At 36.9% G+C, this 27,114-nt stretch overlaps 1 protein-coding gene and 1 non-coding gene across 3 annotated transcripts in view; both read left to right on the plus strand.

Annotated features, from left to right (window-relative positions):
* LOC138705851 (adenylate cyclase type 6) overlaps window positions 1-27,114 on the plus strand; it is an 896,572-nt gene that overhangs the window by 531,688 nt on the left and 337,770 nt on the right. For both annotated transcript variants that reach the window (XM_069834532.1, XM_069834533.1), the window contains exon 3: window positions 11,532-11,634. In XM_069834532.1, the coding sequence (XP_069690633.1) occupies window positions 11,545-11,634 (90 nt within the window). In that variant the 5' untranslated portion in view covers window positions 11,532-11,544. The remainder of the gene's footprint in view (window positions 1-11,531; window positions 11,635-27,114) is intronic.
* On the plus strand, window positions 16,909-16,981 carry TRNAY-AUA (transfer RNA tyrosine (anticodon AUA)). The gene has a single exon. It is a non-coding gene; the product is annotated as a tRNA-Tyr (tRNA).

Genomic DNA, 27,114 nt, shown 5'->3' on the forward strand with positions numbered 1-27,114 from the left:
TCTTCTTTCTTAATGTGTAAGAGTTCATACTTCCGATTCATAAATGAGTATGTAATATGTAGAGATGTAAATACGTCACTTACGCGACCTATCTACGACGCATACTTATGAGTGCGAGGAGGCAATCGGCGCGAGCACGGTTTTGGTACAGAAAAGAACCCCCCCCCCCTCCCGCCACTTCCGCTAGGAGTTCAGCTCGTGAACGAAACTTTCACAGTCGTGTACCCATATCCTTCATCTTTCGAACCGTATACGGCATTTGCAGTTTCCACTTTATCCTACTCGGTGACAAGCTGTTTCTGCGTTACACACTTAAGTTACAGTACGTCCAATTTCGAAATGTCAGCTCTGAAGAACGACCGGATAGACATAATTCTATGTCAAAATATAATTTTTGGCGAATTGAACATTGTTTAGTCACGATTTGCTTTTTAAGTTGGTTATTTAACAACGATTTATTAACTACTTGGTTATTTAGCTTCGATGGAATTGGTGATAGCGAGATAGTATTTGGTAAGATGAGACCGAGAAATTACCATAGATTACCTGATATTCGCCTTACGCTTGGGAAAACCTAGGAAAAAACTGAACCAGGTAATTAACCCAAGCAGGAATCGAATCCACGTCCGAGCGTAACCCCGGATCAGCACGCAAATGCACTACTATAAGTAAAGTGAGATGACAGGTACGAAGAAATGGAGTTCAAGATTTCGAAGAGAAGGAGGAATGAATGTAAATGTATTCTATCTAGTTTAAGCTAACCTATTGCTTCCAGGGATGGAGTAATATGATTTGCGAACATTGCACACAGAACGTACACACAAATTATAAGCACATTGCTGTTTTATTTTGTTCCCGCTGAAAGGGATGTTCGGTAAAATAGGGCAATACAAGCGTCTGCATAAGGGACTTTTTTTAACTAGCAGGAAGATGAATATTTATTCTTTTTAGCACACAGGTATTGTAATATAGTTTTCTGCAGATTTCTGTGATGTGCATATCCCAGTTGAGATTATTTTCTATGTGAATGCCAAGATTTTTCACAGAAGAACTGATGGAATATGCTGTATTAGCATTAACGGGGGAAATGCAAAGCTGTTTTACAGTTTCGATTTGACGTTTGTTTGCTATTATATTTGATTGTTTCTTTCCAGGATTGATTTTAAGATGGAATTTTTTTGTCTATTTCACAGCCGAGTGGAAATCTTCGTTCAGTTTGTCTGTAGCGTCATTTGGTTGGTCTGCATCAGCAGGAAGAGACGTAGATCATCAACATACAAATGATTATAGAACAAAATTTCTCCAGGAGAGACATTTTTCTCCATCCAAATAATATAATTTACTACTGGTGACAACTGTGATCGTATACATTAACTAGGGCCTACTTCCACTTCGAATTTAAACATATTAGTTTTGTGGGTTATACATGCAACCTGTTTTGACAACCACTTAAAAGTTATAAAAAAAATTGGCTCTTACATCCTTTGTTATTTACACTCTTCAATTGCAATGCTTTACAAGTAATGCAATATCATTGACAGATTGTGAACAACAATGGTCCAAGTACTGATCTCTATGGTGCACCAGACGTTACATTAACAGAGGAGTCATTTCGGTTACCGGGTGAAACACATTGTTCTCTTTCCCATAAGTAGGATTCGAACCAACTGACAGCAGTCCCTGAAAAGTGCAGATTTCTCATTTTATGAATAAGCAGGTCAAACTTTGCCGAGTTGAAAGCTGTGCTGAAGTCGAGGGGAATTAGTATAGTCACTTTGTTAGAGTCAATTGCTTCTTGAATGTTTTCAATCACCTTGAACAGAGTAGTGCTTGTGTCATGTCCAGCTCTGAGACCTGACTGATACTTGTCGAATAGATTGTGTTCGTTTATGTAGTTTGTTAGTTTGTGTACTTTTCTTTCCAGTTCTTTGGTATGGCTGGAAGGATGCTTAATGGTCTATAGTCGTTCGGGACGATAGAAATTCTAACTTTTGGAAGAGGACAAACGGAAGTTTGCTTCCATATTTTAAGGAAGGTTGAAGCGATTAAGGAGCTATTGAATATGTATGCAATTGTAGCTAATATGTCTTTTATTTTCTGGAGTAATATATAAATGTTGTACGGGCCAGTCGCCCTCAGTAGCGCAGTTGGTATAGCGCTGGCCTTCTATGCTCGAGGTTGCGGGTTCGATCCCGGCCGACATCGATGGCATTTAAGTGTGTTTAAATGCAACAGGCTCATGTCAGTAGATCATGGCATGTAAAAGAACTCCTGCGGGACAAAAATTCCGGCACACCTGCGACGCTAATATAACCTCTGCAGTTGCGAGCGTCGTTAAACAAACCATAATTTAAAATTTTGTACGGGCCTTGTGCGCGTCGGACAGCTTTTGTTACTTCAATAGAGTGACGTCGGTGAAATATAATTTGTCTCAAGTGGAAGGGGGTTTATTCAGGCAAATCTGTATTGTTTTGTTGTGTCGTCTAAAGTTGGATGCTTTATAAAATGTTCATTCAAGCTGTCAGGTGGACTGGAAAGAACTGGAGAACCCTGAGCAAATCTCTTGGGCACCTTAGCTTTGTCTTCCATATATGTGATTCCGTCATTACCGGGATTTGAACCCGGGGCAGCAGTTATCTTAAGCCAGTGCTCCATCAAGCTGACATCGACTTTACTTTACTTTCGAGGGAAGTCATGCATAATTTCTATCGCTCCTTAAAAATCTATAGTGTTTCGCCAGACTTGAACCCGCAAACTTGGAATACAATACAAAGTATGGTACCATCTGAACCATCGAGAACAACCGAGTTAAAATGGAAATAAAATAATTTTAGCAGAGTAGCGGTTCATTCATTAAAACATACGTTCCGTTTCTTTTCTTTTTTTCCCAATGCTTTACTTTCTCCGCATGGATGTAACGTTATCAAGTCGTCGTCAGTGAAAGCTTCCTGATATCGATTCTTGGAAAAGGATACAGCACCGAATGAAATTCTCAAAGAAAAAGTATCCGTTTTCAGTATCCAATCACAGTGGACTGACCAGATTAGATAACCCTTCCAGATCTCTACTGCTACTCTTATAAGGATGAAGTCTGTAAATAGTTGTTGAATTAAATAACACACTGCATTGTTGCGAAATCCGAAATGTTAATCGTAACTGCCACATTGAAAGCCTGAAATTCCATAACACTTCTAAAGCGTATTTATTTACATAGCTATCTGCCACACCTACATGCATTTACGTCTTTTATGTCTTTATTATGGATGGATCTGTCGTAAAGATGGCAAATTATGAACGTAGCATGTTGTTTGGTCAATTGTCCGAAGACAGTTTTGAACCTCACAAGTGACACCAATAAGGAATCACTCATGAGACAACTAGGCCAGGAGATAATGATGTAAAGTGGCATGATGCGTAACTAGAAGCAAAAGTTTATTTAGTGAGTGGGGCTTGGTCTCGGAAGCTGCACTTAAGCATGGGCTTCAATCCCGCTTCGCCTGACTACCTGGTTGGGTTTATTCCGTGGATTTTCCTCAACCGTAGGAATCATCTCCTTAACTTTTTCGCCGGCGCTAGATAACCGCACAATTGTGAAAGCGTTGTTAAGTAATGAATTTATAAAGATTTTATTACATAGAGCAGGATCAATAATATGACATTCATCGTCTAATTTTAAAATTCTCAGTTCTGTTTTGAATTCAGTTTCCTTGTTACGGTATTGTACACAGCGTTAGCCAGGAAACACATTTCGCTCAGGTAAATGCTGTCTGTATTTTACTCTCAACTTATGTCAACGCAACTGCGGAGAAAATATGTACTAGTAAGGGCGAGTGGTCGGTAAAGGAATACAGTACAGCTTAACTGTACTAGAAACATACCGCTCCACCGCACGCATGACATCCGATCGCTCCGAAGGCAAGCGAGTGACTAACCCAAACACCCCTTGGCATAACTAAATGGACTCGCCTGATCTTGACGCACATTGCCGGCGACTGTCAGGACTAAATAATCGTACTGTACCGTTCCACAAACAGAATGTCATTGGTAGTAGTATGTACATTTCCTCTCAATCGAGCGTGGAAAGGTTTTCTGTTTTATAGTATGGACAGATAACAGAGATTGAAAGAACGTCAAGGTTTAGAGTATTAATATACAGCTGACTTCCATTCAGTGCAGTTCAGTTTTGTTCGTGGTATTGCCGTACACATTGGTAAAGCGAATCTTCATTTTTTTATATTTACATGCGAAGAAATCGTACAAAAACAGTGTGCTGTATTTGCGGAACTGTAAGGTAAGTCAGTAAATTACATCTGTAGTGTAACATTCAAGTCACGAGATTTTATTGCTGAATGCTGACGTGCTGAATCGCCTCTAAGCAAGCTCTAACAGGACTTAGGCCTACTATGCGGATGCAGTCATACTTTATACCTTACGTCCTGCCACTATGTTTGAATTGTGAGATTTATAACAACTTTATACAAGTTGTTCCAGAGCTGTTACAAAAAGTGTCATTTATCGTTCGCCAGCAGATGTAAATGCAACATGGCGAAACCCACACACTTTACTCTTGCTGTATGAAACTCTAAATCTCGCATATCCTGGCATTGGATTGGAAGAGAAAGTCCGATTGAATGGCCAGCCTGCTCGCCTGATTTTATTCCTCTTGAATCTTTCTTTAGGAGCATATCATTGAAATCCTTGTTTACGGGACACAGCTGGAAAATCCAGAAACATTATTATACAGGATGTTTGCAGCATCTCGTCCTTCGGGAGATGTCTGAGGCATTTGGTAGAAATAAGAACGATGGCTTTTAAGAGACAAGATCCAATAAGGATTAAAGTAGTAATAAAAATAAAATTATGCATGCATGCATGCATACATACATACATGTTCTGCCCATGGGCAGGTCTTTCACTGCAAACCCAGCATTCTCCAATCTTTCCTATTTTCTGCCTTCCTCTTAGTCTCCGTATATGATCCACATATCATGTCGTCTATTATCTGATAGCTTCTTCTGCCCCAAACTCTTCTCCCGTTCACCATTCCTTCCAGTGCATCCTTCAGTAGGCAGTTTCTTCTCAGCCAGTGACCCAACCAATTCATTTTTATCTAGACTATCCTATGAAAATAAAGATTTACATAACAAAGTTTAAATTTTCTTTTAGATTAGCATATTTAAATCCATGACGATATTAAGTGTAGTAATTTGTCATCTCAAACTTATATTTAGATAAATGTCATATTATATCTAATATGTTCATGGAGTTCTATCTCTTCGATGAAAGACTTTCAAAATAACAATTCTATTCTTTTGGAAGCGACAGTCCATATGATAACGAGATTTATACGAAGTATACTCCAGCATATTTTTGTAGCGGGGAACTCGTGATACACAACGAAATGTAACTTATTTCCAGGACGGAGTAAGTTCATGAAGATTGATGTCAACGTCTCAACTCATCTTCCGTAATCTCGTGATCCTGGCCGGCGTATTTTATACTGAGGAAAGACATCATGACAACAACTGAATGCATCTATTTGTTTTGTCAGCCATTTTCACTTCGAAAATTGTTCCGATTATACGAGTATCTTAGAGTTCATATTTCAATGCCTTTTTGTGCAGACAGTTCTGTTTTACACAAATACGACGCAGTTATTCTGGTATATTGATTGAAGTTCTATAAATGCTAAATATGTCGCATTAATATTCGTGTCAATGAGATGACTAAGAAAAATAGAAGAATAATTTCTTTTCTGAGGCCTAAGAATCACGTACATATTCGGAATGGAGATATCACTGGCAAGAGAGCATGACTACATTTTAGTGAGGTTTCTTTTCATAAGAAAATTTCTTCGTAGTGGAACATCCGACCCGTTATGATTATCTTAATGATCATGGCTACAAAGTGTCTACCACTGTGGAGTAACGGTTAGCACGTCTGACCGTAAAACAAGCGAGCCCGGATTCAAATCCTGGTTGGGGGTATGTTGCCTGGTTGAGAACTGCTGGGTAACTTTCGATGCTAGACCTCGGATTCGTTTCGCCATAATAGTTACACTTCCCTCTTTCATCATCTCCATTTCTTTCTCATATTTCAGACTTGCTTCGATGTACAGTCGGCTGCGGGCCGCAACTGAACTTGGACCCCATGATATATGGTCGCTCAAATGGATAAAAGTTAAGCAGTGCTTCGTAATATGCCCCGTCGTGCAGCAGGAAGAGGGAGTGAGAATATCCGCCAGCAGCCACGGATGCACGTCAGTGCAATGTTTTATCCGCGGGTAAGAGACGCTAGCCCGAGGGTGCACTGTGCTGATGGCCGCTGATGTAGGCTGTAGGGGAGTTCGTAGGCAGCGCGCAGGGGGATCTGTAGCGCGGAGGGCATGCACACATTTCCATCCAAGATAGTACAATGGGCCGACCCAAGCGGCCTGCGTGCGAAAATAGGCCCAGTCTGTGACCTTCCTACTGGGAGGTAATAGGTAGATGGGTACAGAATCTAGGAATTTTGTTTTAGGAATACACGTAGACCTACAGTATATAAGTACGAGTACATTATTCCTTGCATTCAAAAAAATAACAGTATGAACCTCTTTCAGCTAATGTACTGTTTTCCAACCAGGAGATTAACCGTGAAAGGAATGTGCTTACTATTGCGTCATCTACTGGAGCGAAGTAGATAGATAATATTACCGTTATAACGTCAGTTTAAAAAACATGCGCTCTCCTACATATGTTATTTCCTGTATGGAGGGATTTAGGAGATTAACCATGATCTAATTTTGTAACGTAGTATAAATATGTATCAGTGTTATCGTTTGTGCTTTGAGAGTTAGCCAGTGGAGATCCGTGTACCCACGTGTGTGACCTTATGACATATTATTACATCAACATTAATTGATAGCATTGCCCCGCTGCGTCTCATTCCCCTGAGACTATCTCCTAGTTGGAGTACACTAACTTCATAGCAATATTGGATTGTGAAATTCGTTAATGTACACATTCTTAATTGGCACACGAACTTTTTTGCCTAAACTTGGGGTGATGAGCGACGTACCGTACACCAAGAATTATGTATGTTGTTGGATTCTTATTCAAGACATTACCGATATCAAGTACAACACGCAATACTTGACTGAAATTTAAAGAAATGCGAATAATCTTTTCTAACTTACTGGCTAATATAAAATTACATTTTCTGGTATTTCTGTTATATTTTGCGTCACTATGTAACTATTAAATTAGAATATTTTTGGTCTTTAATGCAATGACATTTTTTATAGGAATGCAACAATTCGAAACACTTTGGAAGTTTTAGGACATAATTAACTTTGATTTTCCAAATACTGTAATTTCTGTGTTAACAGGGTATTTAATATTTTCTTTCTTTCTTTACCTTAGTTTAACCTCTCCCTTTTAGTTTCATTTATACGACCCATGCCACTCGGGCCTTACAGGGCCGCGACCAGTCGGGAGAGGAATTAATCTATTGGATGACATGCATACTTTTTGACCACACAAGGACATGGAGGGCCTCCCCGGATGGGAGATCAGGGCCACCTCCGTCACAACACAAACATTTAAGACATTACACAGCATTCACTCACACACATATGAAAGGATTAAGGGGAGGATCGCCGTCCATGGCCGGACTTCCAAGAGTTACAATCCCGGCATTTGCCTGGAAATAACTGAGGAAACCATGAAAAACCTCAGTTAGGATTGCCGGCCCCTAGGATCGAACCCCAGACCTCCCGAATGCAAGGCCAGCCCTCTACCACGCCGCTAGCCTACTCGGTATTTAATATTTTAGATCCGAAATAAATTCATATCAGTTACACAAGTAAATTGTCCTGTTTATAAGTGAAATGGAAATTAAATTCTACTGATAAGAAAAACTTTTATTAAAAATTTGATGTGCATTATTATGTGATAGCGAAAGTTAGCAAATTGGAAAGCAAAAAACTTATCACTTAGAAACCACAGAAACGTGAATCTGGCGCAGAATGTTACAAATTTGCTGAAGAGATAAACTGTCAAATATCGAATATTTCACGAGATTAAATGAAAAGAATATTAATAAATAAACTAGAGAAAATAAAACAGAATTAATTTGTTATAGAACCAGGCGTAACACATTTTGTGCGATGTATTGGAGGGGAAAATATATAGGCCTGCCTAATAGTAAAGCCGAGAAGAAGATACATCAAAGGCATGCTCAATACAATGGAGTGCGACAATTATAAATGACTTAGAACAGTGGTCGTCAGCACTCGCTAAAATGGGTACAGGGAAAGGAGTGTAACGAAATATGCTCCGTCGTGCAGAAGGGAGAAGGAGACAGCATACCCGCCAGCAGGGACGGATGCATGCTAGTGCCTCTCTTATCGGCGAGTAAGAGACGCTAGCCCGAGGGTGCACTGTGCTGATGACCGCTGATTTAGAGCATCAGAAGAGAAACATGGTTGAAGCGAAAAGGCGAACCCATTAGGATTGATTGATTGATCGATCGATTGATTGATTGATTGATTGATTGATTGATTGATTGATTGATTGATTGATTGATTGAATTATAAGGTGGATTTTAAAAGGGTATAAAACTTATCATGCAATCAGCCTATGGACACTGCTATATCGCATTGCATTGATAAATGTATGTCTATTTATTTAGACTCAAGCATGATAGGCCTATTCTGTTTTACAAACAAATGAATGAATTTCCATCTCTGTTACGGTGTTCTTTACAGAGGGGTGTAATGTCAGCGGGGCGTATCTTTATTTCCTGGAACCTCTTGCTTTGTCGATCTGTCACCTAGCAACGGCAGTCGTGTAGCGCCGCAGCCTGTCAATTGTTTTCCCCTAGCGTTGCGAGAAACTCAACGGAAAAAGAAAAGTGATAAAATATTATGGCTAAAGTTTTCAAACTTCAACTCGATAATTTGTTTCCTTGGTGTTCGCAATCTTTCTATTTAATGATGCATTCCAGTATCCTCACTATTTCAGTGGAGAAGTGTATCGGAAAACTGGGCTTCATGTTTCCTTATGTTGTCTTGAAGGTGTTGTAATTATCTCATAATATTTTCCGCATATTGGCGTAAATGGCATTTGCGCCTACTTTTTCTGGAGATTGTGATTAAGAACCCTGTTCTGAGATTGGGACACCCATTAGGTCGGATTCTGTTCACCCCGTACTGTAAGGTGACATGAGAATGGAAGTAGGCAGGATGGATGAACATGAAAGTGGTAATGACAGCAAAATGAGTCCAGACTCCGGCGTTGAAAATTAATGAGGTGTAGGGAAAATCTCTTTAAAAAACCTCAGACAATTTGTCTCAACCAGTATTGGCGCTAATCATATGCTTTCCGTCGTCCCAGTATTCAAATAGTTACCATGCGTACCACTGCTTGATTGTTATCATATCAGGCACTCGATTCTTAACTGATTAGTATGTAGGTTATGCACTTTCCACCGATTTAATGGTTATTTTTTATTGTTAAGTAGACATTTAATCAGCAATTACTTTTGTTTTTATTTGCAGCATATTATAGACCACAGTTTCTTTGATATTTTACATAATGCAGGGTGAAACTGAAATGTATATCAAAATTTTAGGGGCTTATTCCTATCATATAGAGCAGGTCTGCACAAGGTTTGCGCTCTCCGAGCCGGCTCACAGCTCATGAGCGAAATGCAGATATTAGCTGCGCTCTGTATAAGGGTGGACTGGAAGAAGGGGTGGATCTCGCACAAAATATACACAAAAGGAAGTACTAGTAAGAGTGCTTATGAAATCAATTCCCGTTCAGTTTTTGCAAAACTATCTTGGACTATTATTATTTAATAAAGAAATATTTATTTTACAGAAGTAATAGAAATTCTATAGCTACTTAAATGTACAATATCATTTTGTTATATTTTTATTTATCAGTACATGAACACGAGGTTTTATGCTGTTCGCAGTTGAAAGGAATAGTAGCCTACTGATCGCAATGAAACATCAGTTACAGATGTTCGATGTCTGCCTTTATTAAAGTTGATTATATGAAACAGTTCCTCACAAATATAAATGTTGAGCCAACATAGCAATCATTTTCACAGCCAGCCTGTGTAGTCGTGGATATTATTGCTAATGTTTAGTCTTGTAAAACTCAACCAGGCTAGTAGTATTATTCAAACGATCTTTAGCCCTTAGGTCACATTGAAGCTGTAAATCGTTAAATGTTAAATGTTATGTTCCGTCTTTTAGATTCCTCCATACTGTACTATAGCAGTAGGTAAGCAACGTGAAACAGTTACTGAGAATAGGCCTACACACTGCACTCCACTAGATAACTGAGTGGTCGTTTCCCTCTCCTCTACTCATAGCAAGTCTATGTCATTCTGACGTATCTTCCTCTCCGATTCGGCGAGCGGTGAACACCGCTCTCCCGCTCCGAAGGAGCGCGCGCGCTCGTTGAGCGCTGTTTGTGCAGGCCTGATATAGAGGATGAAAAAATGTTCTATGAACATTCGTCTGGAAACGTTTTATTTTCTTGTTACAGTCCTTTTTCTAAAACTCCGCTGGCATTGTGTGATGTGGTACATTATAAAATAGAAATAGCATACCACATGGAAATCTGTCTTACAGGAAGTACTCAAAAGCGCGGATACATGCATCAACCCGCCGTCGCATTGATTCCCGGATGCGCTAATGTACCTTGGAGAATGTTGCATTGGCTCGATTTCCAAAATACGGGCTCGAAGACTCCTTCGTCTTGCACAGGGTTCTATACATAAGTTCTTTTAAATGACCCTACGAATAAAAGTCTAGTGGGTTTAGGTCCGGAGAGCGCAGGGGCCAAGGAATTGGTCAATTTCTGCCTATCCATCTGTCACGTACCTTTGCTTTAGAAATCAACGAACATTGACATTGAAATGAGCAGAAGCTCCATCGTGCATGAAGTACATGTTTCGTGTATTGCTAACGGCACTTGGTGTAACAGAACAAGCAAGATGTACTATAAGAACACTTTGTATCTTTCTCTGTTGAGCCTGGGTGGAAGGAAATGAGGTCCCATCAAAACGTCACCAACAATGTCCGGCCCAAACATTGACATTTTCTTGTGATATGGTATTTTTTTTCCATAATGTACCGCATCATACAATGTAAGCAGAATTATATAAAAATGACTGTAAAAAGGAAATAAAGCGTTTTCAGATCAATGTTCATGTGACATTTTTTCATTCTCTGTATTGGAGGAATGTGCCCCTAAAATTCTGACATACATTTTTAGTTACATCCTATATAATATACCTGTGTGTTTGTGTCTATCGAGAGACGTAACAGAGATCGACTGTACATTGTAAGAATGTGGTTACTTAACGTAGCTGGAAACATGAATAACTGTTGCGGAAAGTATAAAATATAATGGGAAAGTATTCCATAAGACTGTTTAGTTTTATGTTGATAATATGTTCAACCAAAGCAAGCAGCAATATCATTAGAAGTTCTGGAGTATAGGTTCCTGTACGGGTTGTTTTTGTTGCAGGGGGCGACATGTGATGGCCGGCACGCACAGCACCGACCAGCCCCCACGCGATTGGAAGCAGAGACTATCACTCCGGGGTCCGCGGCGATCCGCCGTCGAGGAAGTAAGTCGAGAGCCTTCTTGTGTGATTTGGCCGATAAAGTAGACATCCTGTGTTTTATTGCGCGTTATAGATAATTCGTTATCTCGAGAAACCAAGTGCATTCGTCCGTCGTAGCTCATAGTAAGAATTAGAGTTGGGTAACACGATTCTTTTTCAGAAGTCTATTCCAACGATTCAATCATACATTGCGAATCGATTTTAACGATTCGTTCACGATTCTTCCCAGTCTGCAATTCCAACTATTCTTTTGAATCACCAATGAGTTCACGATGCTTCCCAGTCTGCGATTCCAACTATTCTTTTGAATCGTCAACGAGTTCACGATCTTCCCAGTCTGCGATTCCAAGTATTCTTTTGAATCGTCAACGAGTTCACGATGCTTCCCAGTCTGCGATTCCAACTATTCTTTTGAATCGTCAACGAGTTCACGATTCTTCCCAGTCTGCAATTCCAACTATTCTTTTGAATCATCAACGAGTTCACGATGCTTCCCAGTCTGCGATTCCAACTATTCTTTTGAATCATCAACGAGTTCACGATCTTCCCAGTCTGCGATTCCAACTATTCTTTTGAATCGTCAACGAGTTCACGATCTTCCCAGTCTGCGATTCCAACTATTCTTTTGAATCATCAACGAGTTCACGATCTTCCCAGTCTGCGATTCCAACTATTCTTTTGAATCATCAACGAGTTCACGATCTTCCCAGTCTGCGATTCCAACTATTCTTTTGAATCGTCAACGAGTTCACGATCTTCCCAGTCTGCGATTCCAACTATTCTTTTGAATCGTCAACGAGTTCACGATCTTCCCAGTCTGCGATTCCAATTATTCTTTTGAATCGTCAACGAGTTCACGATGCTTCCCAGTCTGCGATTCCATCTATTCTTATGAATCATCAACGAGTTCACGATCTTCCCAGTCTGCGATTCCAATTATTCTTTTGAATCGTCAACGAGTTCACGATGCTTCCCAGTCTGCGATTCCAACTATTCTTTTGAATCGTCAACGAGTTCACGATCTTCCCAGTCTGCGATTCCAACTATTCTTTTGAATCGTCAACGAGTTCACGATCTTCCCAGTCTGCGATTCCAACTATTCTTTTGAATCATCAACGAGTTCACCATCTTCCCAGTCTGCGATTCCAACTATTCTTTTTATAAGTTTTGCACTACGAATTCGGTGTTGGATAAGAAAGGAAACTAACGAAGGGCTGCTTTAAGGGTAGTTATTCGTGAACACTTAAAAAGAAAATGAGTAGAAGTTTGCAAACATTTTGCCCTAAACTGCGAATGAACTAAAAGTTGCTACTTAAAGTTGATGCAATATTTATACAGCGTTATAATGAATCATTTAACAATATTTTAAGGTGTGAGATATAACTTTTAAGTCGATAATTTTTTCTTTACTCACTCTTACATAGGCCTACTATGCTGACAAATATTCTTAAATTTGCATACTGCACATACATCTCAAAGACAAATTATGTTATAGTACGAGACACCTGAAGTTCTACCGATTCCCAGCTCCGCTCTACACCCCTCGCCCGGTGTATTGTCACGTTATTCGTCATATCTAAAGATGAGCATAGGCAGACCGTGGTCCTCCAACCGATTACCTGTACAGCAGTAAGGCCGCCGGTTCCCTTGAACTCCTGCTTCAGTGTTCGTGCTCGATGCAACGAACTCTAGCCCACTGAGCCCGAGACCGCTGGCCCGCAGGCCTGCATAGAGACCTTAGTGATTTCTTCACACTTCGTGTGAACTCCGAGGCCGTCTCAAAGACGACATAGCCTTCTTCTTTCTGTCCTCTTTCATCGATTGGTCTATTACTATTCGCTTATATAATATTCACCATTCTTCCTGCAAATAATGCATTACAATACAATATTCTTTTACTTTATGCATAATATAACATATATCTGTAAATAATCTTATCCTTTACTCTTATTATTTTGAAAATAACAGTATTGCCACACTAAACTTTTTGGTGGTGGTGGTGATGGTGGTAGTAGATTTTTCGTCCATACGATATCACGGTCATAGAAAGCAGTAGTGGTGGTGGTGGTGGTAGTGGTGGTAGTGGTAGTAGTAGTTTGCCTGGCAGAGTAAGGCCATAAAGAAGATACCTTAGAAATTACATAAAATATAGTAGAAAATTACAAATAGTCAAGCTCAGTTACATAATATAAGGACAATATAAAATGAAGTAAAAAATTACACATAATCAAAATCAGTTTCATACCATAAGGGGGATATATATATATATATATATATATATATATATATATATATATATATATATAATACACACACAATTTATAAGACCTAAAATGCTCGAGATAAATTCGACGATTAATTCACTTGAGATATATTATATAGTTAATATACTAATAGAAAAATTCATATGGGTTACAAGACATAAAAAGTTTAATAACAAAATCGTACGAAATGGCATAAATCTATATAAATGTAATTAAAAACTAACTGAACATAACTGATAACTGAAACTGCGTGACAATTGTCTATTTTAAGGATCATCATATTAAGAACTACCAGTAAAAAGTCGAGCGTCTTACATAATTTAGTTTTTAATAATAATAATAATAATAATAATAATAATGGTATATTTTAACTGGCAGAGTTAAGGCCATTCGGCCTTCTCTTCCACTCTACCAGTGTGATAAAAAATTACTACAGTGCTATGAATATAACATAATTAATACAATACAATACAATTCAAATCAATACAATACTACAAATACAAGACAATATAATACATAATTAATATAATACAGTGACAATTCTTTTCGTCTTCACAACACCAATAAAATAATTATGTAGTAATAATAATAATAATAATAATAATAATAATAATAATAGTCATGATAGTCATATCTATATTAAATTAAATTATTAAGCTCGATCACAAGTATAATTTCAATTTGACTGCGCCCGTAAGAAATCGTTTAGCCTTTTCTTGAAAGTTGTTATTGTTTGGCAGCCCCTAATCTTCTGAGGTAGAGAATTCCATTCACGGGGAACGGAGACAGTAAAAGAGGATGAATAGTGGGTTGTTCTATGGGCAGGAATTGCTAGGATTTGGCTCTCCTGTGACCTGGTGTTTAGATTGTGACTGGAGGATAAGTAGTTAAACCGGGAACGAAGATAATTTGGAGTAGAAGTGTGGAGAATTCGAAACAGAAGAGAGAGCGAATGAAGTGTTCTACGGTTACTAAGTTGCAGCCAGGATAAAGATTTGAACGAGGGTGTAATGTGGTCAAATTTGTGAGCATTACTGATGAATCTGACACACATATTGTGCACACGCTGCAGCTTGTTCGAAAGGTCAGTTGTCAAGTCTGTAAATATTACGTCGCAATAGTCAAACAGTGGTAGTACGAGGGTTTGCACTAAAGTCTGTTTTAATTCTGGCGGGAGGAAGTTTCTGAATGGGTTAAGAGAATGCATGGTATAGCACACTCTCTTGGATATTTCCTTTATTTGGCATTCCCAATTTAAATTTTCGTCCAAGAAAATGCCGAGATTTCTGACGACGGAATGGTACGGAATAGTGGCATTATTTACTGTAATAATTGGGATATGTCTGTCGTTCATTGTGTTCAGTAGTCTCTTATGTCCAATTATTATAGCTTGTGACTTACTAGCATTTAACCTAAGTCTGAACTTTTTCGCCCATGAAGAAACTTGATTCTTAGGTGTTTGTAGGCCTACTCATATAATCATTTTTTCCATACTGTATTTAATCACATCTGATTGAGATACTGATATGTACTATATCTATTATCACGCAGTACATCTCACTTAACGATATGTGTTAGGGGAAGAACAATTATTTTTATATATCTGATATCTGAAGTCTGATTAGTGTAATATGTTACTAGTCAGCGATATAAGCAATGGATATTTGGAAAGGAACTGGCCACACTACCCCATTTTCTCCTGACTTAGTTAGGTCATGAACGATAACTTATCGCTGTCACTTACGAGGTTAAAACCTATCTTCGGACAGTTGACTGAACAGCTGTGTAACAAGGAAACGAAAGATATTATGCACCTAAATGCTATGCCTTACCTTTCAAGATACACTCGTACTTAAATGATCAATTCTAAAAATGACATGAAATAATGATTGAAACTTTTTATATTTTTCTCAGTTTAAATATTCGCTGTTTTATAGGCCTAATGATTTTCCATGTTTTTTTTTTTTTTTTTTCATTCTACACTTTTTGATTTTAAAGTGTTCGAAAATGATTTATTGTACTGAATGGAAATTATGAAAAAAATCTATTATATTTTTACGTCATTGTATTGGCTACTAACTTTATCGCATTTGAGCATATCTCAATCATAATATATTTATCTGTTATCACAGTTAAGAAGAATACTTCACATTTCGCCTGAAATATCATCAGTATAATAAATAATACCATCAACGTGAAACCAGAATAGAAAGCAATAATTTATTACACAGGATTAATTCCTGTTCACTTGCTACTCTTAATGAATTAGCTGGTATTCCCTCATTCCGAACAGATAACATCAGTATGAAAACAGAGAACACAATAAAGTTCGTGGTGAAATCAATACAATTTGTATACCACCATATATGGTACTGTTGTAATAAATACATACATGAACGCCTATAAATTCTGTGTTCGGACATCTAGGCAGTACTCATTTCCTTCAACCATGTCGTTTTTCGTGATGCAATGGTTAGCAAGCTAGTCGGTATGTCCGAGGTTCACGAATTCACAGCCGACTGAGGGCAATAAAACCCCTAGCATGTTTGTCGTAGATTTATGGTACGCACAATACCTCTGTCTTTGATAAACAGCCTGAAATTTGTTCGTCAGCTTTTGCCAATGTCGAATTTCGACGCTGTAGTTGAAAGCATCGTTAAATGAAACAAGTCTACTGCTACTACTACCACCACGATTACTACGACTACCACTAGCTGTTATAATGATTACCATCATCATCATCATCATCATCTACAATTAATATTTGAGGAGAAAAATTCGCTCCGGCGCCGGGGATCGAACCCGGGTCTTTGGTTCTACGTACCAAGCGCTCTGACCACTGAGCTACGCCGCACTGCGGAATCCTGGCCAAACAAGTCACTCAGCTGAGTGCGCTCCTAATATAATGGCAGTTGACATTAGACATATACGTCAACATATATGCCTAACTTGGAGTCAGGCTACAAAGAGAAACATTGAAGGAGGAAGGTTCGAACCGGTGCTGTGGATTGAATTCGGCGTAGCTCAATGGTCAGAGCGCTTGGTACATAGAACCAAGGACCCGGGTTCGATCCCCGGCGCCGGAGCGAATTTTTCACCTAAAATTATTAACTGTCAATATTACAGATATTATTCTGTAGGACAAATTAATTAAACTATAATATCATCATCTATGTCAAGACTTAGGTCTTTCAGACCTGTTCCGACTTCAAGGGAATAAGAGAATTGGTCCTTCCATCTAGTAACTAGTCATATTAATCTTCTAAATTCTATTGGTCTGTGTTTAAAAAGTATTTTGAGAATTCTGTCATCTGTCATTCTAAGTAAATGATTTTACAAATTTTGTCTCTGAACTTCTGTTTCATCAGTCAGTATTTATTTGTTCTCTTATCTCTATACTTCTTTTCTGGTTCATAAGAATATAGCCCGCAGTTGTCTCACGAATCTCTTCTCTTCTCAATTCTTCCATCTTCCTCTTATCCGTTCGAATCAGAGTCCAACTTTCACTGCCATACATTATCATGGAAACCGCCATAACTAGAGTACGGATTTTTAGATCGTTAAAATGTAATTTTAGGTGCCTAAAATAGGCTTAAAAGTGTAGGACTCTATTCTCTCTGTAGGTGCTATTCATAGACGTTTCGCTATCCCGCGCTACGAGCATGCCAAACTAGCCCCGGCTATCAACTGGTTACTTGTACGGGATTCATATCGTATCATATCGCTAACACTTGTTTATGAATACGAAAAACGTTAGTTCGCTGATCATCCACCGGAAGCTCGCGCTAAGAATGTCTATGAATACGGCCCTCAAGAATTGGAAATAGGCTGTAACAAAAAATGTTTTCTTTAAAAAACATGTTTCAAATCATCAGGAATTCACTTTTAGAATTTAATAATTTTAAATGTTTATATACCATCACTACTACTACTACTGCTGCTGCTGCTGCTGCTGCTCCTACTACTACTACTACTACTACTGCTACTGCTACTGCTACTGCAACAAAAGTATCTAACTAGTTATACATAACCTAAACAATGAAATGTAAAAAAATATGTTTTAGACATAAGTTCAATATGTAAACAAGTCAAATACAATAAATTTTTACCAAGCCTTGTCCATTAATATCCATAATTACTTTCATAATAAATTACAGACGTGGACAAATTATTAACAAAATGGACGATTTTTATGATAATTCTGTTTACAAAATTTGACTTTTCAATTTAGAGTACAGTTGACAATTTTGGATATTTCCATCATTACAGAAGACAGAAATATGCAAAAATGTCAACTGTAGTTTAAATTGAAGAGTCAAGTTTTGTAAAAATATATAATAAAAGTCTTCAATTTTTCTAATAATTTGTAAATTAGCAAAATTGTCAACTGCATTGAAGAGTCAAATTTTGTAAAAATATGAAACAAAAATCTTCAGTTTTGCTAATAATTTGGAAATATCCAAAATGTCAACTGTAGTACAAATTGAAGAATCGAATTTTGTAAAAATATACAACAAAAACCTTCAGTTTTGCTAATAATTTGTAAATATGCAAAAATATCAACTGTAGTCCAAATTGAGGAGTTAAATTTTGAAAAATATACAATACAAATCTTCAATTTGGCTAATAATTTGGAAATACACAAAAATGTCAACTGTAGTACAAATTGAAGAATCATATTTTGTAAAAATATATAATAAAAATCTTAAATTTTGCTAATAATTTGTCCACGTCTGTACTAATACGTTTTCTAAATTATCAATTAAAAAACAATGCCGTCTGTCACGCAACACAAATTTGTATGCTTCACATCCACTGAAGTAACAGGAGTGTATTTCAATTTTGACACTAGATGGACAGGAATGTTGAATTGTAAATCCGTGTTCTTCCCTGTTAGGATATCTGAAGCAGTACGCAGGTCCTTTAGTCGTACATTTCTCTGCAGAACTTGCTCCAGTTTATCCCGTACTTTATTTCCAACAGAACCAGGAACACTTTTGATCCTTTCTTGCATATCATGAAATATTTACATTTGTTCATACAGTGGTTTTCCTGCTGCTTCCAGAGATACAATAACGTGCACTAGGAAAGTGAAGTGTGACTTTAAAAATGCTAGGTCCCTCTGAATACCAGAATCTTCCATCACTTCCTTTGCAGAAACAGTGTTTGCAGACTCGTCTTCTAGACTTGAAACATCTTTCACTTCACTAATGTGATCGTTGTAGTATTCTGCAGCTTTCAGCCATGTTCCCCAGCAGTTAAGTACAGGTTCTAGTGGCAATTTCTCAAGAAAAATCTGAACCCTTGTTGGCGCCTTGACGAAAACTTTTTTACAGTAGAAATCAATTTATTTACATTTGGATATTGCAATCTGATATGCTCTGTGACACGATTAACGCACACTGAAAAATACATTTTGGAAATTAAAATATAAATTTTTTAAATAAGAATGGATGTTTTGATCTATTAGAGATAAAACATACTAATAGGTCAAAATAGGCATTTTAGGTGCTATTAAAATATCAATTTTAGGCATAGTTTCATATGAAACATGTACTTGCAAGTTTTTATGAACTTATATTTTAAGGATTAAAATAGGTTTTTACCTAAAATCCGAAGTCTAGTCATGACCTTATAAAACTTAAGTTGAGTATCTTGTCGTGTTTTGTTTCTTACCTTTCTTCTTATAATTCCACACATTCTTTGAAACTCTGTAATTTTATATTTGTCTTCCTTTTCACAATATGATATATTAAAGCCTAAATAATTTAAGGATTTTTACTTGCTCAGTAATATTGTTCTTTATAATTATTTTACATTTGTGATGACTTCTTCCCTGAAATTCCATTACTTTTGTGTTTGTACCTGAAATGTTAAAGTTATATTCTTCAGATATTGTTTCTAATTGATATGCAGCTCTTTGGAGATTGTCTTCATATGTACTAAAAACAGCCTGGTCATCAGCAAATAAAATGGTCTTTAAAACTGTATCATTTTTTTTTAAATCTCGACTAAAACATCTTGTAAGTTTCTAATAGCATGGTCAGTATAAATGTTAAACAATGCTGCAGACAGCAAGCATCCTTGTCTAACACTTTGGTACACCTCTTCTTTAATATTGCTGACCGCTGTTCCTTTGTCAGTAATATTATTCTTGTGTTCGAGTACAGGCTTTGTATTATTTTAAAATGTATCTTGGATATCCATCCTTTTCCATTACAGTCCATAATATCTTTCGATGACCCTAACACAAACCTTCTCATAATCTATAAACAATATTATATTATCTCCTTTTTCCACTAGTTTTTACGTTACAAATGCCGTGAGAGCAGGAACGCCCCTTTCTGAAACCTCGTTGTTCTTCTCTCAATTATTTTCACTGATTGGGCTGATTCTACGGGTAGTAATTTTGCATAAATTTTATATGCCACAATAAAGAGACTAATATCCCTGTAGCTGTTGCAATCTGGTGTTTCCTCTTTTTTTTTTTTTTTTTTAGATTCATTTGGATTCATTCACATGGTACTTTGCATGTGTTCTAGAACAAATGAAGTTCTAAGAGTCTTAACCCTTAAATTGGCAAAACTTCATTTCTCACACTAGTTTATTAAACCGTGTCGGACTGTAAAGAAAACAACTGTCGCAATGTCCATATTTTATGTGTTGTACAATATTATAGTACTGTTAAATTGTAATCTTCCTACCAATTTTTTTCTATTGTTCTATTAAAATTACATCATATAGCCTATTAACCTGTTGTATCCTATAAGATACTTTGCGAGTTTATGTGTCAATTTTATTTTTTGAAGTGTATTTAATTATTGCTATATTTATTCCGTCTTATCCCAGGGTTTTCCTATTTTTAAAAGATTCCAGCGCTTCTTCTAATTCGCAAAATTCTATTGAATCCATATTTGCAGATTCATCATCTTGATCTTCTACAATAATTTAATATGAGCTTGTGCATAAATCTTTGTACTCATCCACCAATTGCAACAGTAGGATTTCTGTACGCCATTTAATTTCTGAATGTCCACTATATGACCTTCATCGAGATCAATTCCATATACCAACAGACTTATCAACAGTTCTAAACAACCCATCATTCTACAATTCATTTTGTATTCAGATAAATCTAATATAATATAATGAAAATATTTTGAGTTCAATCCATAAGATTTATCTATTTGCAAATGTTTATTTGCTACAACATGTATAGAATATTAACGTTTTCGCCTTTTCGGCATCATCAGATATGTTAAAAACACGTAATCTAGAACTTGAACAAATTAAGGAATATACATTGTAATATACATGACAGACAGATTTTCATGAGTTTTATGTATTATGTTATTATAAGTAAAAAGGCTTTTGTAGAAAATGATTTCCAGGGCATGTCAAATGTGACTGCATATACATATAACTCATGTTACAAATACATGAATGATTAAATGACAAGCATTAAATTATTGCCAAGTATGAATGTCAGCAATATAAAAGGTTTAAATTGAATTTGTTAATTATGAGTGAAATGGTGATGTAATAGTAATAAATTTAAAAGATAAAATTTATAAAACAATAATACATTAATAATAATAATAATAATAATAATAATAATAATATTGATAAAATCTTATGTGTCGTGTTGTCATGCTGTTACAATTGATCCTTGGTAGTTATTTAGCAATACATTTGGCTATTCTTCATTCATCAATCTTGAATTTATTGATTACGTATATGGGTGACTGCATCCATCCCATATACGTAATCAATAAATTCAAGATTGATGAATGAAGAACAGCCAAATGTATTGCTAAATAACTACCAAGGATCAATTGTAACAGCATGACAACACGACACATAAGATTTTATCAATTTTATCATTATTATTATGATTAATTTATTAATAATCTATTATTGTTTTATAAATTTTATCTTTTAAATTTATTACTATTACATCACCATTTCACTCATAATTAACAAATTCAATTTAAACCTTTTATATTGCTGACATTCATACTTGGCAATAATTTAATGCTTGTCATTTAATCATTCATATGTGTTTGTAACATGAGTTATATTTATATGCAATTACATTTGACATGTCCTGGAAATCATTTTCTACAAAAGCCTTTTTACTTATAATAACATAATACTTAAAACTCAAGAAAATCTGTCTGTCATGTATATTACAATGTATATTCCTTAATTTGTTCAAGTTCTAGATTACGTGTTTTTAACATATCTGATGATGCCGAAATGGCGAAAATGTTAATATTCTATACATGTTGTAGCAAATAAACATTTGCAAATAGATAAATCTTATGGATTGAACTCAAAATATTTTCATTAAACCCATCATTCGTTCAAACCTAATTAAATTTCTGAAAGCTATCAACATTTACAAATGTATCTAAAATGATTATTGTAATTCAGAAAACTCTATGTAAATTGTAAGAATTGTTTATGTATTGGCGCGATATGACTTCCTAATTTAAAGCGACATAAAATAAATTAATTAAAAAAATCTTTGTACTATTTAAGCCATTCATTTTTCCGTAATGTTGTTAAGTTGAACTGCGTCTTTATTAAGGTGTTTCAGTATTTTGTATGCTGTGTGTTGTGTGCACCGTGGACGTCGTATTCTATATTATTTATAATATTTTGTCCCAGTTTTCTCTGTTAATTCTTCTTACTTCCCACTTAATTATAGCGCATTTTCCTTTATATTCTCTTCTATGTCCTTCTGATTAGGCTTTCATATACTTTAAAAATATTATTTTCTTGTCATTGATTAGACTTTGTATTTTCTCCTTCCAAAGGCCTCTTCTGATTTTCTTGGCATATTTTCTCTAATACTTCGTAGCCAAACTTTATTATTAACTATGTAAGGCTATTCCATTCTTGCTCTACATTCTTACCGATATGTCTATGGTCCATATAATTCTTTAATCTATTATAGTACAATCTCCTTATACTATTTTCTATTTCAAATAGAATTTATCTTCTAAATTGATTATATTCTTTCTTTCAATGTATCCATTTGGCTGGGATTCTAATTTTTTTGCCATAACTAAAAAATTATGAGAGAATATATCATATTCAACTATAGACGGGCGCTTTTTTTAATAGAGGGGTTAGTTTTACACTTGCAAGGACATAGTCTGTAATAGATTTAGTGCCTCTTACCTTCCAAGTATATTTATAAATCTCTTTTTGTTAGGAATTATTATTATTATTATTATTATTATTATTATTATTATTATTATTATTACTACTACTACTACTACTACTACTACTACTACTACTGCTACTGCTACTACTACTACTGCTACTACTACTGCTGCTACTGCTACTACTACTACTACTACTACTACTACTACTACTACTACTACTACTACTACTACCAGTTTAACCGCGAAACACATTTAGCCTTTATAGATATGGAAAAGGCTTTTGTTAACATTGAAATATTTTTGTAAGAAGCAGATACCCAGAAATTACATGGAAGCCATTAATTCTCTTTATGAAGAAAACAGCATTCGATTAATCATAATAATCGAAATAATCCAAGACAGTGAAGTTGAGATGCAGAAATCAATTTGTGTTTTAAATAAAACTTAAGAAATGTCATTTAAAGAAAAAAAAGAACAGTAAGGACTAATGTAGTAGTAATACATAAATTAATAATCGTAGAATAAGTTTCAAGTATCTGGGATGTTACATATCATATGATATGACATAGGGGAGAGTTGGGTAATATCGGACATCAGGTAAGATCTAGTGACAAGCTTAGTATGTAGCACTAGGCTACCAAGGGAGATTAATTTTTCTCTGATATTATATGTTATCATTTCTAATGTGGCCGCTTATTATGTACGGAAGTATCGATCTTAAAAATGTTAGCCTGTTCTGGTTTTGCTCTTTGTTTTTGTAGTTCAGCCGAAGTCCAGCAGTCTGCTCCCTACAACAGAATAGACATGCCGATATGTTGGTAATTTAAATAGCTTCTATGATAATACATGAAGTAACGTTCATTTTTTTAAATTATATATTTTATTATATATATACAGGGTGTTTAAAAAATACGGGGCATAATTTCAGGTATGTATTTCCCACATGTAGACAATTAAAATAGTTCATTACAACATGTGTCCGGAAATGCTTTATTTCCGAGTTATGGCCTTCACAACATTGAAATTCACCGGAACGTTTTTCTTTCTGCAGGTCGTTGCCGTCAAAGGAGACATTAAGAGGGCACTCTGACAGTTCATTCCGAGGCGAAGGTTACATTCAGTGTTGTGTAGGCGTTAGACTGTGCGACATGTATTCAAATCAAGAGCTGGCAGAGATACACTTCATGTACGGTAAGGCGGACGGCAATGCTGCGCTGGCTCGTCGTTTGTACCAGGAGAGGTACCCACAGCGACAATGTCCAGATCGGAAGACATTTGTACGTCTCCATTACCGTCTGTGGGAGTATGAAAAATTTAACTCTCCTGGTTTGGGAAGGGGGCGACCAAGATCTACAACTCCAGAAGTACAGGAGGAGATTCTGGAGGCTATGAACATGACTCCTTCTATCAGCACACGAAGGGTAGCGTTGCAAGTCAATGTTCCTCATACGACTGTCTGGAGACTGTTGAAAGAGTATCAATTGTATCCTTATCATTTACAACGTGTACAGGCCCTGTCACCAGCAGATTACCCTGCACGAGTTAGGTTCTGTCAGTGGTTCTTGCAGCAGTGTGGTGTAAATCCGAACTTTCCTGCCTTAGTATTATTTACAGATGAAGCACAGTTCACACGAGATGGCATAACAAATTTCCACAATCAGCATGTATGGGCGTATGAAAACCCACGTGCAACTGTTCCATCTCATCACCAGGTGCGGTTCTCCCTCAACATGTGGGCCGGTATCATTGGTGATCGATTAGTTGGACCCCATGTACTTGTAAACATACTTACGGGGCAGGCGTACACAAACTTCCTGGAAAACACCATACGGTACCTCATGTTTTAGAAGACACTCCACTGGTCAATCGTCAACACATTCACTTCTTGCATGATGGCGCTCCTGCACACTTCAGTCTTACGGCTCGCCGGTACTTGGATCGAAGGTTTCCTGATCGATGGATAGGTAGAGGTGGCCCAATTGCTTGGCCTCCACGCTCGCCTGATCTGAACCCTCTCGATTTCTACTTGTGGGGCCATTTAAAATCATTGGTTTATTCGTCTCCGGTGCCTGATTTGGAATCCCTTCGGAATCGAATTGTGGCATGTTCTGAGGACATACGCAATACTCCTGGAGTTTGGGATCGTGTTCGCAGGTCAATGAGACATCGATGTGAGATCTGTATTCAAGCAAGAGGTGGACATTTTGAACATCTTCTGTAATGACAACGACCTGCGGAAAGAAAAACGTTCCGGTGAATTTTAATGTTGTGAAGGCCATAACTCGGAAATGAAGCATTTCCGGACACATGTTGTAATGAACTACTTTGATTGTCTACATGTGGGAAATACATACCTGAAATTATGCCCCGTATTTTTTTAAACATCCTGTATATATATATATATATATATATATATATATATATATATATATATACAATACATGAAATCGATCTCATGAAATTATTCTATACCATCAAAATTGTATCTTTTGACACATATTGTACGCTTTCTTCCAAGTACAGTATCTTGAAGCAACATCACACGTTCAAATCTATCGGTACCATCCAGTGATTCCACGTCTGTGGCTTAGCGCTAGAGCGCTTCTCTTCAGTCCAGACGGCCCAGGTTCGATCTCCAGCCTGGTCATGATGGAATTAGCTGTAAACAAAGCAAACGTTGCTGAGGATTTTCTCAGTGCATCCCGTTTCTCTCTTTTATTTCACTAACATTCTCCAAATTCCCCCAATTCGTCTATTATCTGTATTAGTTAAATATGCTGGGGTGACATCTTCGGGGTAGTATGGGTCTCCGATGCTGATATCGTATAGGATATAAAGGCTTAGGGCTCCGTACTCCGGGATTTATCAGGTACTCACCTGGGAACAAGACTTAGTTCTGTCAGGACTGAGGCAGGATGGCCTGCAATCGGAATCACGAATGCCACCCCGGCAATCAGTTGGACTAGAATAATAACAGCATAATGGCAGAGAATGGACTCATGTGAACTTAGATGCAAGGATCCATTTCGGGTTCGATCCTCAAAAAATCAGTCGGCTACTCCTCATTGATGTCAATATGACTCAGGCTAGCGCTTAGTATAGGCCCACCAACTTCTTATTACCGATTGGAGATGAGGTCGCTGCTATCGCTACAACAGGAAACATGCAGCGAGCGCAGTAGTTCGGACTCCTGCCGTCGGTAATCGGAACTTGGCTGGCCTATATCACAGAGAGTAAACAAAAACGAGGGTCACAGTCATTATCAGGCTTCGCATTTTCGTCACACTGAATTTATCGAGAAGTATAGCTTTATACAAAGGGAGTTCAAATATCTGACGCTCACTGCAAGTGGTGGTACAGTAGGCCTACGGTAAATGTAAATAATGGAGTATGTCATGAAAACACTGTAACTTGATTTTAATGGTTTGAACAATCGAAATTTTTTGAACAAATATGTTCGCCACACAATTGATTACAGTGACATTTCAAAATTAATAATCTGAAAATTAATATACAACAGAAGTTTTATACATATAAGTTATACAAACAATAATTTACACTTATTCATTGAAGTAACTAATACTATTACAATGACAAAACAATATACATTCTGAGATTATGTAACTGAAACCTTTTCCGATTGTCAGTTAGATAGTTTTTAAATTGAGAAAATGGTCCCTCAACGTCACATGACGTTATCGGTGCAAATTTGTAAAATAAAATATCGTCATCCTCTAATGCGTTTTTGGAACGTAACATATGTTTAATTTCAATGAATTCAGAATATCCAGGATTTTTCTCAAGTACACATTTGCAGTTTTTCTTTCACACGTACAGTAATAGACCCATTTTCAGCTCTGTGTATTATTTGGGACAAGTTCTGTACACACTCTAGACCATACCTGCACAAACAGCGCTCAACGAGCGCGCGCGCTCCTTCGGAGCGGGAGAGCTGTGTTTACCGCTCGCCGAAATGGAGAGGAAGATACGTCAGAATGACAGACTTGCTATAGGTAAAGGAGAGGGAAACGACCACTCAGTTA

The sequence above is a fragment of the Periplaneta americana genome, chromosome 9, assembly GCF_040183065.1.
Source record: "Periplaneta americana isolate PAMFEO1 chromosome 9, P.americana_PAMFEO1_priV1, whole genome shotgun sequence".
Classification (NCBI taxonomy): Eukaryota; Metazoa; Arthropoda; class Insecta; order Blattodea; family Blattidae; genus Periplaneta; species Periplaneta americana.